The sequence below is a fragment of the Rhinatrema bivittatum genome, chromosome 2 (assembly GCF_901001135.1).
Source record: "Rhinatrema bivittatum chromosome 2, aRhiBiv1.1, whole genome shotgun sequence".
NCBI classification, from domain to species: Eukaryota; Metazoa; Chordata; class Amphibia; order Gymnophiona; family Rhinatrematidae; genus Rhinatrema; species Rhinatrema bivittatum.
The window spans coordinates 80,834,505-80,850,049 of NC_042616.1; the positions used below are offsets into that span (position 1 = coordinate 80,834,505).

The 15,545-nt window shown below is 44.2% G+C and overlaps 1 protein-coding gene across 1 annotated transcript in view; it reads left to right on the plus strand.

Moving 5' to 3' along the window:
- Nucleotides 1-15,545, plus strand: part of DLEC1 (DLEC1 cilia and flagella associated protein) — a 778,557-nt gene that overhangs the window by 24,356 nt on the left and 738,656 nt on the right. Inside the window, exon 3 of the mRNA XM_029587026.1 lies at nt 13,905-14,045. Within this exon, the coding sequence (XP_029442886.1) occupies nt 13,905-14,045 (141 nt within the window). The remainder of the gene's footprint in view (nt 1-13,904; nt 14,046-15,545) is intronic.

Sequence of the window (15,545 nt, forward strand, 5' to 3'; positions counted from 1 at the left end):
ACCGGTCAGTAGGCGGAGTTTTCTCAGTTAGTACAGAGTTTTGAACTCTGTACGGCTGCGCGGTGAGCTTCCCGCGTGATTGCTTTGTTACCTCAGTCTCTTTTTTTCCGCGAGCAGTCTGCACGTGGGGTTTTTCTCCTCGTCTCTGAAGAGATTTTTTTTATCAAATTTTGTTTTTTTTTTTTCTTCAATTCTGGGCAGTGATGCCATCAGGATTTAAGTACTGCAAATACGGTAAAATTATGTCCATTAGAGATGGACATAATTACTTCTATATTTGCCTGGGACTGGAACACGACCAAGTCTCATGCTGGGACTGTAGTCGTATGTCTCCCAGGGCTCAAAGGAAGCGTGCAGAAAAAATCGCGCGTCTGAAGATATCGTCCACACAGTCTTCGCCGGGACCGTCGAAGAGACCGAAGAAGACTCCGTCTAAAAGGTCTGCGTCGCTAGAGGGTGCCTTGGCAAGATTGGTCAATCCACCAAGGCCAGTGAAGGGAATTGAGGCCGCAACTCCTCTTTCACAGAAATCCCCTCATGAGCCGCTTGGGCTTCAGTTCACTGAAGCCACTCGATCCTGCTCATCGACGCCAAAGAAGTCGGGTCATAAAAAATCAAATCGGCCGAAGCAGGATGATACATCAGCGCTGGGATGCATGCACGGTGCTTCGGCACATAGCCCGGCGCACAACTCATTGGCGCACAAGTCGGCGCACGATGTAACTGCGCAGGGCTTCACGCACAAGACATCGGTGCGCGGCTACGCGCACAAGTCACCGGCGCACAGATGCGCACACAAAACATCGGCGCCCAGCGACACGCACATCACATCGGTGCACAACAACTAGCACAACACATCAGCGCACTGATCGGCGCATCTAAGCGTACAGCGTCTATACCACACGACGCAGTGAAGCATCATGACTCAAAACGTGAGAAGCTATCGATTCAACCTCGAATTCCGACGCACATGTCAACAGTCTTGACGCAGTCTACACTGCTAAGTCAGGAATGTCTTAAAAAGTCACAAAAAACTAAGCATCTAACATCTTCAAAACCTGGTGAGACAGATTCTGACCAGCATCTGGAATTAGTCTCTGTCCATGACTCCGACACCTATAGCGAGGGTTCTGATTCTTATGGGTCTTCGGTTAGTAGACCACAATCATCTTGTCTTCTCCATAAGTCAGGCCTGCCTCCTCAAGACTCGCTCATAGCAGCAATGCCTCCAGGACCAGGTCCGTTTCCAGGGCCTGCACAACCTCTCGCATCTAAAGCGATGTTACAAATTTTGCAGGCATTAAATACCTTTTTCCAAGATCTAAACACGGTACATCCTCGGCCTTCACTTGCGCCTTCTCAGCCTTTGCCGTCTGCATCGCCAACTCCGCTCCTTCGTCTCAGCCGTCAGTACCATCTCCAATTGCTGATCGACCAGACTCTCCAGACTCGCCATGGACATCGTCCCCTGGTGCATCTACAGGATTCCTATCTGACCCTCCAGAAGGTCTACCGGAACCTTATTCCCCTCCTGAAGACTTGTCCTACGCAAAGTTCATTGATAAAGTAGGCTCTCTTTTAAATATCGAGATGGGAAAGATCCCTGATCCTAGGTCGGAGGTTCTTGGAATACTGAAAATATTCGAAATGCCTCCAGAGCCAATAGCTCTACCACCACATACAGTGCTGGGTACAGTCCTTCGTAAAATGTGGGAGAAAACTTTTACCACCACAGCTACATCGAGGAAAACTGACTTAAAGTACCGTATGTGTAATTCAACAATTTACGATTCCACACAGTTGCCACACAACTCAATAGTAGTGGAATCTGCACTATCAAAGGCAAAAAGGTCAAAACTTCATGTCAATTCACCGCCAGGGAAGGACTATAAGTCCATGGATGACTTCGGCCGTAAAGTATACCATTCTTCCATGCTAGCAACAAAAATTCAACACCATCAGTTTTACGTAATCCAGTATTTATTTGAATGTCTTCAGAGATTACGTCCCATATGTTTAGCCTTTGATAACACCCTTCCACAACCATTTACAGACATGGAGGAAGGGCTTCGCTATCTACTTCGGTCTGTATATGAGTCGTTTGAGTCTTCCACAAGATCTTCGGCTACAGCTATAGCACCAAGACGAATGGCATGGTTGAGAGCAAGGGTTATTAGAGAGGACGTCCACGATAAGTTAGCAGACATACCATGTCTAGGAAACAATCTTTTTGGTGAGAATTTTGGGGAAACCATTACTCTTCTTAAAGAACAGAGTACCGCGGTACTGTCACTCACATCTACGGACCCCCATACCTCGTCCAGAAAATTTTACCCTTCGTTCAGGAAGAAATCCTACTCAAGGGCACCCTTTAAACCATACAATACCTATCGAATGCAGAATTATTCCCACCAGAGATACCAATCTCAGACTCATCAGTCCCGTGGACGACCCGTCAACAACGACCACAAAAGCCAGCAACCAGCACCCCCCTCAAAAAAAACAGACGTCTCTTTTTGAGCTATCCCAAGCCACCTCCACCACCATATATAGGAGGTCGCCTCTGGAAATGTTGTGCCAATTGGGAGGCAATTACCTCTGATTGTTGGGTGCTAAACATCATAAGGGAAGGCTACCAGATAAATTTTGTAACACTCCCATGCCTCCCTCATATTCCCTCCCCCAGAATACATCAACGCACTCACTGTACCTTCAAGAACAGTTACGAAATCTACAAAGCCAAAAATACATTCAAAGAATTCCAATGTCACAGGAAAATCAGGGATTCTACTCCCATTATTTTCTCATTCCAAAAAGTCCGGAGGTCTTCGACCCATCTTAGACCTACGGAATCTCAAACAAACACATTCAAAAGAAAAATTCAAGATGACGTCTCTCAAGACTATTCTTTCCCTCCTACAGCCCAACGACTGGCTATGTTCCATAGACTTGAAGGATGCGTACCTATGTATACCCATGCACCCTTCTTCTTGGCAATACCTTTGCTTTCAAGCTCAGAACAGCCACCATCGAATCAAAGTTCTACCCTTTGGCCTATCTTCGGCCCCAAGAGTGTTCATAAAATGTTTAGCGGTGGTGGTAGCTCACCTTAGACAACTGTCGATCCAGATCTTTCCCTATCTGACGACTGCTTTTAGTAGCCTCGGATCAGGCTACTCTATGGAATCACACATTCCAAACAATCAATTGCCTTCAGACATTTGGGCTTCATAATAAATTACGAGAAGTCCAACCAGCATCTGACCCAAACACTACAGTTCATTGGAGCGCTCATCGATACAAACACAACAGAGAGCTACCTTCCGCAGGACAGGATTCAAATGCTATCCTCACTAGCTTGACGTCTATGCAACCGATCATATACTTCGGCACGTCAAGTCCTCCAGTTACTGGGTCATATGGCGGCAGCTATCCATGTAGTTCCCTACACTAGACTACACATGCGCCGCCTACAATGGGGATTAAAGAATTAATGGTCTCAATACTTTCAACCCCTCTCAACCAGGATACAACTTACAACTCAAATGCGCATCGACATTCGATGGTGGAAAAACACCAACAACCTGACCTCGGGAGCACCTTTCTGGTTACCTCCCCATCAACTTACGCTCACAACGGGTGCATACAGGAGGGGCTGGGGAGCCCATCTGAGCAATCTAAAGACTCAAGGTCTCTGGTCTCCTCAGGAGAGCACACAACAGAATCAACCTCCTGGAACTTCGAGCCATTTGGAAAGCGCTTCGAACCTTCTCCCCTCAGGTTTGGGGCAAGCATCTCATGGTATACACAGACAACCAAGTCGCCATGTTCTACATAAACAAGGAAGGAGGGTCAAGTTCATGGATCCTCTGTCGGGAAACACTTCAAATACTGACATGGGGAATAGCAAACAAAGTTTCAATGCAAGCCACTTACTTCCCAGGTTTAGACAACGTCATGGCGGATCGCCTCAGCAGAATGTTTCATCCACACGGATGGACTTTGAATTGAGGAAAGTAGCAACAAGAATCTTTCAACACTGGGGCAACCTAATAATAGATCTCTTTGCCACAGAGAACAACTGTCAGACACAAACATTTTGCTCCATTTACCCAAGCAAACTTTGTCATGCTCCAGATGCCTTTCTCATCCCATGGACAGAGGGCTTGCTCTACACTTACCCTCCCATTCCGTTAATATCAAGGACAATTAAAAAATGCATCCGAGACACAGCAGATATGATCCTCATAGCTCCAGCATGGCCAAGGCAGCTCTGGTATCCGTATCTCATGCGACTCTCCATTCACTCACCAATTCCACTGGAGAACCATCCACGTCTGTTGACTCAGGAAGGGGGGGTCCCTCCTTCATCCAATGCATTGTTCCCGCCACCTGACAGCTTGGAGGTTGAAAGGCATTTATTAAGCCACCTGGGACTTGCCATCTCAACTTGAAGACATTTTCATTGCATCCAGGAAACATTCAACCTCCTCAAGAAACCTCCTCAAGAACCCTCTCTAGACCCCCCAAAGACCCTTCCAACTTCCGCCCCATTTCCAATCTCCCTTTTATCTCCAAACTTATGGAAAAGGTGGTAACTTCACAACTCATGGACTACCTAGAAAACCATGATATTCTCCATGTCTCCCAATTTGGATTCAGGAAGCACTTCAACACCGAATCCTTACTGCTCTCCCTCACTGACTATCTCCTCAGAGGTCTGGGACAAGGCCACAGTTACCTCCTCGCCCTTCTTGACATCTCAGCGGCCTTTGACACCATCAGCCAACCACCACCTCCTGACACGGCTAGAAAGCATCGGCATCTCAGGAATAGCTCTTGCTTGGTTCAAATCCTATCTCTCTAACAGAAAGTTCTCTGTGAAAATTGGAAACAACCTATCTTCCCTCATACCCCCTACACAAGGAGTCCCGCAAGGCTCTTCACTCTCATCTACCCTATTCAACATTTACCTCACTCCCCTCTGCCACCTCCTCACTGACCTTAAACTCAAATTCTACCTTTATGCTGATGATGTACAGATCATCATTCCCATTCACAACTCCATATCTGACGCCCTCGAGCACTGGGAAAAGTGCCTTGCAGCCATCAACGCCCTCCTCACCAACCTTCAGCTTGCTCTCAACACCAACAAAACGGAACTCCTTCACATCTCCTCGCACCCCCCCTGACCTCCTACCTAACGACCCTAAACTTAACCTCCTCACAGCTCAACCCTCCGTTAGAGACCTCGGAGTCCTTCTTGATCCCAACCTAAGTATGAAACCTCACATCAACTCCATCCTCAAAACTGGCTTCTTCAAGCTAAATGTACTAAAGAAACTCAGACCCCTGCTCTACGCCCATGACCTCCGCACAGTGATCCAAGCTACCCTCACCTCCAAACTAGATTACTGTAATGCCCCTCCTCTTAGGGCTCCCATTGTCTTCTATCAAACCCCTTCAACTTCTGCAAAATGCTACTGCAAGACTCATTACAAACACACGCAAACATGACCATATTACCCCCATCCTCAAGGATTTACATTGGCTCCCCATAATGTCCCGTATACACTACAAAACTCTGACCATAATTCACAAGTCCATTTACACCCACAACTCCAACTGGCTCGACCTCCCTTTCACTGCCCCCCTGTCCACCCGAGCCACCAGATCTACCAACAAAGGCACCCTACATGTTCAATCCTTGAAACTGGCACATCTCTCCTCCACCCGAGACCGTGCCATCTCTATTGCCGGGCCCGTTCTCTGGAATACACTACCTGTCCACATGCGACTTGAACCCTGTGCATTTAAATTCAAAAAGAAATTAAAAACTCTCCTGTTCAACCATGCTTACACAGAATAACTCCTTCCACTCCCCCTCGCAGTCCCCTTTCAGGTGACCTCCTTATATTAAGGAGACTTTCATTGTAAATTGTTTTGGTTATTACCTTCTTGTTTCTCCTATCCTTCCTACTGCCTTTCTGTTCTTCCCCCCCGCCCAGTTACATTCCCCTGTTGCAATGTATTTTCCAATCTTTTCAGTTACTATGGTGAACCGGTATGATGTCCCCACAAATACCGGTATATAAAAGTTTCTAAATAAATAAATAAATTCAACCAGACGTAACTATGCAGGAAAGTGGCATCGTTATACGGAATCTTGCAACCGCGACAACTAGACCCTTTCTCATCAACAGCCACGCAGCTCCTAGAGTATCTCCATACACTCTACCTGCTGGTTTAGTGTTGACTTCCGTTCGTGTGCATGTTAACGCTATTGCAGCTTTCCACCATTCTCATAATGGACTTCCCATTTTCCAACCATCAGTTGATCTCCAGATTCATGTGGGGCATGCTAAGTCTATGGCCACGGTGTCCAAAGCCACCTATACCATGGAATCTCAATAGTCTTTGAACAACTAATGCTGCCTCCTTTTGAGCCATTAGATTCATGCCACATTAAATACCTAACATGGAAAACAGTATTTCTAGTGGCCGTCACATCAGCACGGAGAGTAAGTGAGCTACAAGCCTTGGTTCACTATTCTCCTTATTTAGAATGTTATCATGATAAGGTCACTCTTCGGCCTCATCCTACTTTTCTTTCCTAAAGTAGTATCGGCTTTCCAAATAAACCAGTTCAATTACATTGCCAATCTTCAAACCTAAACCTCATCATGATGACAGAGACAAGCTTCTGCACTCTTAGACTGTAAAAGAGCGTTAGCTTATTACAAACAAAGGACTCAATCTCAAGGAAGACCATCTCAATTGTTCCTCTCCTTTAACCCTAATAATCCAATCAAGCCTGTCTCCAAAGAACCATTGCTAGTTGGTTATCCCAATGCATTGAATTCTGCTACAATAAACGTTCTATTGTTTTGAGCAACAAACCAAAAGCACACCAGATACGAGCAACAGCAGCATCTGTTGCGCATTTAAGAAGAGTTCCGCTACTGGACATCTGCAAAGCGGGCAACTTGTACTTTATTATTTATTATTTTATTAATTATTTTCTATACCGGCTTTCACGACTGGTAGTCGCATCCACCGGTTTTACATTTAACATTTAGTGTAATGAACATAAAACTAGATGAACTGAACTGGTGCAGGAATAGCAGTTTACAATAAAACAAGGAAAAATACAACTGGGAGAGGAGGAAGCAAGAAGAAAAATATAGCAATAGGTACAAAAAACAAATTACAAGATAATATTTACAATATGTACAAAATTAAAGGCAAGACTAAAGATGGTCATGGGCTGGGAAAATTGAGGCTGAATAGGAAGAGTATGATGAATAAGGCAGAGTGATGTCTTTACACTGGGATTCTGGTAACATGGGATAGACTGATTGAAGGGTAATGTTTATATGGTTTGGAGGTTTGGACAAGTTCCTGGTGGAAAAGTCCATAATCCACTATTTGCCAGGTAGTTTTGGGCAAGCAACTGCTTATCCCGCTTATGAGCAAAGACAATCAATTTTGAGATCCTGCCGGGTACTTGTGACCCATATTGACCACTGTCAGAGACAAGAGCTGGATTTGAGGGGCCTTTAGTCTGATTCAGCATTTCGTATATTCTTAGGAAGGATCAGGAAGAGAGAGAAGAGGAAGGAGAAGGTCATAGGGATAAGATTGGAGGGGGAAATGGTTTGATGTGACCAGATGGAGTGAAAGTTGCCTTGGAGGTGAGAGGAGGAGGAGCAGAAGAATACGTAGGTGTGAAGACAGCGATGAGGATGAGATGCCTGTCAGGGAGAGTGGAGATGTCTAGTTGACAGGAAGAACATTTTAAGTTGAAGACCAGTGCAGAACACAGAATGGCTGGTGAGGTGGAGAATGTAGGGAACGAGGTCAGTGGTGGTTGTGTGGCTGGAAGGATTACAGTGTGTAATAAGGCTGAGTAGGGCTTGCATCAGGAAGATGAAGGAGAAGGGAAATTTGGTGCTGCTACTTTCACATTTGGTGCTGCTACTTTCACATTTCACTAGTGTATTGGACAGCAAGCATCTTCCAATGCAGCTCTGGATTCGGCAGGTCTGTCAACCCTAAATACAGATAAGACTGTCTACTTTTATTGAAGGTAGTGTCCTCCAACTCATAAAACTTACTATATGGACACAACCCGGGAGCTTGGGACTCCCAAGACAGCATGGCTAATTCAGCCCTGCTATCCACGGGAAAAAAGCAAGTTTGCTTACCACAAACGGTGTTTCCATAGATAGCAGGATGAATTAGCCATGTGATCCCTTCCCACCTCCCTAGACAGTCCTACAGATTCTACCAAAAACGTTTTCACGTACATCTCGCTTGGCTACAAGAGACTGAGGTAACAAGGCAATCGCGCGGGAGAAGCTCACTGCGCAGCTGTACAGAGTTCAAAACTCTGTACTAACTATACTAACTATTGACCCCGGTCGCGAGACGCTCCCAGACAGCATGGCTAATTCATCCTGCTATCTACGGAAACACCGATTACGGTAAGGAAACTTGCTTTTCCTCCTTCAGCCTCCGCGACAAACGGGGGATTCTTCATTTTTTCTTGAAGTGGCATGAGGGCTGGTGCAGCTCTTACATCCTGCATCTGCAGTGGGGAGTGTGGGGGGGGCAGCGCTATTGCTCTTTCCTCCTTCGGGTTTGCGACTGCACGACCTTTCCTTCTTCCCGCCCGCGCGAAACCCACCATTTTCCTCTTTCGGGCTGCAGGGGGTGGGAAGAAGAAAAGGCTATACTGTTGCGGCTCCAGAACCCGTGGCACTCTAGGCGCTGCCCAGTGCACCCTCCGCTCACAGCCCGGAGGTCTCCCTCTTCTTCTACTGCCGAGAGGGATGGGCTGTGCTCGTGGCCACTGACCTCCCAGCTGGCAACCCTCTCCTGGCTGTCACCTGGGGGCGGACTGGCACCCCCGCATCACCCCCTCAGTATGCCACTGATCAGCAGATGCCGGAATGTGGGAGAAATGCAGCATAGTTTTCTTCAGCTAACCCGCAAAATGTACCATAGCATCCAGAAAAAGTGAGGTAATCCATGATTACCCCAGAGCTGCACGACACACAACTACACTAATGCCAGCAATGGAGTAAACGGCCCTCCAGACGTTGCTTTAATTTAGTGCCTGGAGCAGGGTAGGAGTTAAAAAAACAACCCCAAAAAAACAAAAAAAAAACAACCCCATGTACAAAAACCCACACTAACTGATGCGTGACTCTAGGCATAGCTCGTAAACAGTTAATTGCCTCCTTTGCGTACCATTTGCATGCACTCACAAAAAGCAGCCGCGTGATTTTAAGCAGGTTTAAGTGTGCATTTTTCCTGTGCTGACCACGTTATTACATACACGCATAAGACTAGCGTGGGAAAAATGTGCGCAGAAACCCAGCTCAGGTACGTGCAAAAACACTTGTGGCAAGCTTTAGCGTAGCTTATTACATCGGACCCAGAGGAATTTGGAAAACAATTCGATTTAAGTAAGGCTGGCTAGCTGGCTAACTGACACTGCTGAGGGAGCCCACATTACTTTAGTTGTGAACTAAAACTGGAGCAGCTTAATTAGCACTAATTGAGAGCCTAGATTCAGAATTAGTTAGCCTTCCAGAGTGATGTGGACTACAAACTAACATTAAGACTGAGAAGTCCTCAGGTAATTTGGGAACAGTGCAGCCTCATGGTTATAAGGAATGCAAAGAATACAGCTAGGCTTGAGAGTTTGATAATGGTTGCGCACTACAAGAAACCATCCTAGTAAGAGTTTTAGGGGAAGCCTAAATATACTGGTCCTGCTTCTAATTGTAGCAAACTGAGCCCAGGATAGGAGGAAATGTCTATTCTCAAGATACTGAAAGGTGATAAATACATTCAAACATTATAAATCTGTCTGTAAGTAACTGGAATGAGGCAATTGGATTAAATAATTTTGTGATTTGGGGAATTGTAGCCACCAAAATACAATCTGTTTCTGTTTGTTAAAACATTGAAGCCATGTATATGTTTCAGAAAATTACTGGAGAGAACCTGTAGAGAATTGAAAGAATGTTCATTAGGTATTTTAGCTGTGAGCTTTAAGGAATGTCCCCTTTTGAATATGAGATGCAGTACTGGTTGTGAAGAACTAAATGAACTGTTTAAAAAGGGAGCTGGTTTCAAAGTGTGTTATATGCTTGCCTTAAGGAAGAGGGATTTAAAGCAAGGCCCAGAGGTGATTGAGAATTCTGGGAAAGGAGTATCTTGCAACCTTTTATTCTGTAACTGTAATCTTACTGGAAATAACTATTGCTAATCTGTTGCACTGAAAGGGGGATATAGGAAGAATGGAAGTGCACTAGCCATTAACAGAGCGAGAGTCATAGGGAGAGGAAAGATTGCCATTATCATGGAGAGAGAGACATTGAGAATAGAGTGTGTTTAGATTCAGATGACAAAGCCAGAGGAGTAAGAGGGACTAAGTAAGAGCCCTGATATAATAGGAAGGTAGGTAATCCAGTTTTATAAGCCTTGATAGTAATTGACTACCTGGATCATACTGGCATAAGCTACAACTAAGTCAAGACCTCTGAGTAGCTGAGAGATGGACCAAGACGCGCCACACCATAACAACATAAAGCAAATGTTAAATTCTGCTGTCTTGGAAGCATTCTTTTTAACACTGCCAAGGTAAGCTCTTCGTTTAGCAGACTCCATTATTGTCTGTGTGATGAGAGAGACACCAATATTAAATTATCCTGGCAGTAGTGCTGACCACAATGCTGTAAGGATGTGAATCCTGGATATTGTACTGCAGATTTCACAGGCAAATTGAGCAATTCTATCAATGTTCCCTGAGATTTGGCAATTTATGGATCTCCAACAGAAAGTTCTTGAAAAGTGCTAAATTTCCAGCATTTTAGTGAAGGCTTATCTTTGGTAGGCAGACCATATCATAAGGATGGAGGATACCAAAACCATAATTTCCAGAGCGGTGTTCTATGGCCAGCTGTAAAGTGGGCACAGAGAAGACCACAGTATAGATTTAAGGACACAGTTATGCACAACCTTAAAATCTGTAGTGTGAATCTCAACAGCTGGGAGAACATGGCCTTGGATAGAGTCACATGGAGGCAGTTTTGTCACTTGGCCATCCTAAGCATAGAAACCAAGCAAAGAGAAAAGAAAAAGAATTACAGAAGAGAAGCCAATTTTGCAACTGCATCCACCTGTGTTATCTATGGTCTTATATCTCATCAAAGGGCAATTAAATATACATAGAATTGCTGAAAACTGATCTGTTGCTGCTGATGAGAGACTCCATCTAAAAACATAACTGCAGAACAAATACCATACCAGAAAAAATTACAAATGGAAATTGAAATGTAGATTGCCTGAATGTGACAAGTGGTGTGGAATTGAGCCATTAGTGCTGTGGCGCAGTTGATGCAGCTTTGAGGGCGAACCTATGAGGCTTATGCCGACAGCTGGCAAATACGCCTTGAAGCAGGAAAGACTGGAGCTTCACCTATACCAGCAGCCTCCCCTGCAGGTTGAGCACTTGGGTTCTGGTGGCCAGCAGGACTTAGGTGGGGTCCCCTAGGGAGCTAGTGAGAGCAAGAGTGTAAGGGCATGCTGGGGTAAGGATGGGCAGCAAGCTGCAGATTCTAGGACCAGGCCAAGGGCCGGGGCAGGCGGCAAGCAAGCGTAGTCATGTTCAAGACAAAGGAAGAAGGTCCAGGCAACAGGCAAGCATGGTCAGGTCCAAGGCATGTTGTCAGTACCAGGAGATCAGGCCAAGGATGACCAAAGAGCCATGAAGACTAGGAGTGTGTGACGAGGCTGGATGAGCCATGCTGGGCAAGACATGGCTGGGAAAGGCAAGATGGACGAGGCAGGCTGGCTACCGGAACACAGGATCAGAAGAACACCGAAGCACAGGAAGGCAGAAACAGCTGAATGCAGGAGCAGCACACATTGCACAAGGTAGGAGACCCATTACTGAGGTTCCAGAGGATCATCCTGGGAAACCTTAGAAAGACAGGTAAAGACAAAATGGGCCATTCCCATCTGCCCAGCAAGTTGCTAATGATAGTAATTGCCACTCCTTGCAGGTTACCCCCATTCCTTTTGTTAAGGGTAGTAACTACCACTCCATGCAGGTTACCCCCATGTCTTCTGTTAAATAGTAAATGCCACCCTGTGCAGGTTACCCCCACGTCTTCTGTTAAGTGTAGTAACTGCTGCTCCATGTAGGTTACCCCTATGCACCTTTTATTCATTTCCAGTCTCTAGGGATCTGCAGTGTTTATCCCATGCCCTTTTGAATTAAAATAATCTTTTCATCCTTACCACTTCTGGGAAGGTATGATGTTGAGAGAGTAGTGGATGCCTGGAATACCCTCCTGGAAGAGGTGGTGAGGATGAAAACAGTAAATTAATTCAAAAGGGCATGAGATAAAAACTACAGATCCCTAGAGGCTAGAAATGAAGAAAGGGATGCATGGGGTAACATATTTAGTTAAAGAAAAATTGATAGTGGAATCTGTTGATTCTGGATGAGGAGTGACCTATTTTCGCAGGTGTTTTCCTATTGGTGTACTATTGTCCTGCTTTCACAGTGGTCTGCTTCTACAGCAGCCATTTCTGTTTGTTTGCTAATGCCTCTGTTTATGCTTTTATCTGCATAAAGTTTCTTTGTTTTCTGTTACATTTCCAACTGGTGAATGGCTTGCATGTTCAGTGCTTTTGCTGCATCCTCTGCAACTAGCTCTGAAATGTTTACCCTCTGACTTGGAAGCAGATTCTGGGTGTTTTACCTTGTGTATTTAGTCTGCTCAGCCCAGCCTGCGTGTTTCAGCTGCTGACTTTCTCCTAACCCTGCCAGAAGAAAATCCTCTTTTTACCTGACTTTATTTGCCATGGCCCAGACTGCTTTGGTTGCTGTTTTTTCCAGTTTATTTACAGTAAGGCTCTGCTTCTTAATAAAGTTGTTTGAAGTTGCAGAAGCTGCTTCCTCTGTCTTCGAGTAAATCTTGAATTAAGCTATTTGTTTAAAATGTACATAGGAAATGTTCAGTAGAGACAGAATTGGGGGTGTGGGAACTGGGAATTGGGGTAAAGTGTAGGGGAACCCTTCCTCTCAATATATAATATAATTAAATATGTGGCTATACATGTGTGTATGTATGTGCATTCTCTTATAACTCAAGAATGACTGGTCCTACTTGTTCTAAGCTTTTGAAAATTACTGATTCAAAATCTTATTTCAGAAGCTGTCAGTATTAGATAATTTTAAAGTTTAGGTAGTCCACATTTCAATTTCCATTTGTAATTTATTTGTTTATAGTATTTGTCCTTTACAAGTCATATTTTTTAGATAAGCATCAGGAACAACATCTTAAAAATACAAATTGTGCTATTGAGAAAAGCATGAATAGCTGATTGAAAATGCAACTCCAGAAATATTACTGAGGAAATTGTGAAAATCTTTGAAACTGTTACAGTGACTGAAGCATTTATTATGGAATTATGTTCAGCACAGTTTTCATGTGGGCACATGCTTCATGCTGTGGGAGAAAGGATTCCCTTACAGAGCTCATGTTTCTGATTGCTGCTGACTGGTCATGCTAGATATGATATTCAGAGCTGATTTTGGATTATCTTTCCCTAAAGAAGAGGAAGATTTTGCTTTCAAATCTCACAAAGAGCAATATTAAGGGAAAGGGAGGGAAAAGACCAGAAGTATAGCAGTCTCTGCAATTAAACAGAAGCTAAGAGTCATTTGGACAGATTAGGTGTGCCAAATGATTCTTATCTGTGATAAATGCTATGTTACAAGTTACATTTTCTACAGACAATCACTGTCTCAACTTACAAGGTTAATATGTAGAAAGCATTATCTATTTGAAAATCACTTTTAATTTTCTTTTTGGTAGGATATTTCTCATTTGTTGACCAACCTGTTTAAGAAACCTATACACTGGAGATGTGATAGGAAAGGAAAAGGAGCAAGTCTGTTAAAGTCTCGTGGAGGCGACAATGCATACCATGAGAAGTTTGTGGGAAGAATTACAAAAGTAAGAAAAAGTTGATTTTCTATTTATGATCCATAGCAAACCATTTGTTATATTATTTGTGAATGACTATCATAATAGTTGGGTATCAGTGAATTGTGCACCGACTTCTCTAATGTTGGTATAGGTTTACCCAAGAGATCAAATCTCACAACTGTTTTCACAGAGGACCTTCTTTAGAGTCTAGATTGAAAAGGCACAGCCTTTCCTGTGTTTTTTGGACAGGATTAGGTGAAGCAATCTTGAGTACTAAGCTTTTGTCTCAATGCTCTTAGTTGCTGCTTTCTCAAAGTATGAAACTCCTGAAGATGCTGTTGAACCCAGAAAGCCTTGATATCTACAATGCAAAAAGGAGGCTCTGGGAAAAAAGTTTGAAAATTGCAAGAAACAAATTTTAATATTTATCAGGGAAAGGATAAAAGGGCTGAGGCTCTTCAAAATATGTTTCTGATAATCGAATAAAGTTAGCTGTGCCAGGGTTTTATTTTAAAGAAATTGCAGTTCCTTAGAAGATTTTAAAATCTGAACCTGAACAGAGCAGTGGGGTGTGCCGTATTAATTGACTTAGATACATAACAGTCAAGATTATGAAATAAGCTGTAGGTGTTACCTGTTTATTGGACTAACTGAATACATTTTTGACTAGCTTTTGAGAACCATGCTTCCTTTATTAGGTCAGTGCAAAACTCCAAACAAGATGTTCCCAGTTTTGAAAATCAAATTATAATATGTCAGGGTGGAAAATTCCTGGGCACCAGGGCATCTTAAATTTGGCATCTAATGCCCACTGCCACAGCCTAGTGGCAGCACCTGCTGTCAGGAGGCATCAAAGAGGAATGGCTGCTACAGATCTGGGCAGCTTCCTGCCACTAGGCCACATTCAGGAAGATATAAAGAAGGGAGATGTAGAGTAGAGAAGTTATTGTATGGCTTTTAAACATTTTTATTGAAAGAATTTGTTTAGAGATTTTGCCACCAAGGTTGATTTCTGTGGAAAAGGAGGTCTATGTTGTGTTGATAAGTTGCATTTGATCAGGAAGTAGGCCTATGCTCTGGACTGCTGAGAGGACAGTAGAGCTAGTGAGGCATTATCAGACCCAACCCCCTTTCTTCCTCATCCCCAAGTCCTGCTGCCCTCCACATTGTAGTACAAACGTTTTCCACACTGAGCCCACCCATATCTATCCTCCTTTTCTCCAATGACCCAGTTGGCAAGACAGCAGCAGCAGCAGGGCTTCAGACTTACTCTAGCTGCTGCCACTGTGGGCCCCTCTTTCTTTCAGGTCTCACTTCCCTCCTAGCTCATTGTCTGTCAAGCAACGTGTAAGAAGACAATAGATGAACAGAGGGACCAGTTCTGGGGCTAGCAGCATAGTAGCATGTTGGTCTGAGGCCTGAGCTAGTGTGTGTTCACAAGCCTCCAGGGATGGATTTAGGTTTTTGGCACTCTTAGACACTATTGGAGGTGTCTCTGAGTTGGATAACAGAGGGCACAGAAGGTTT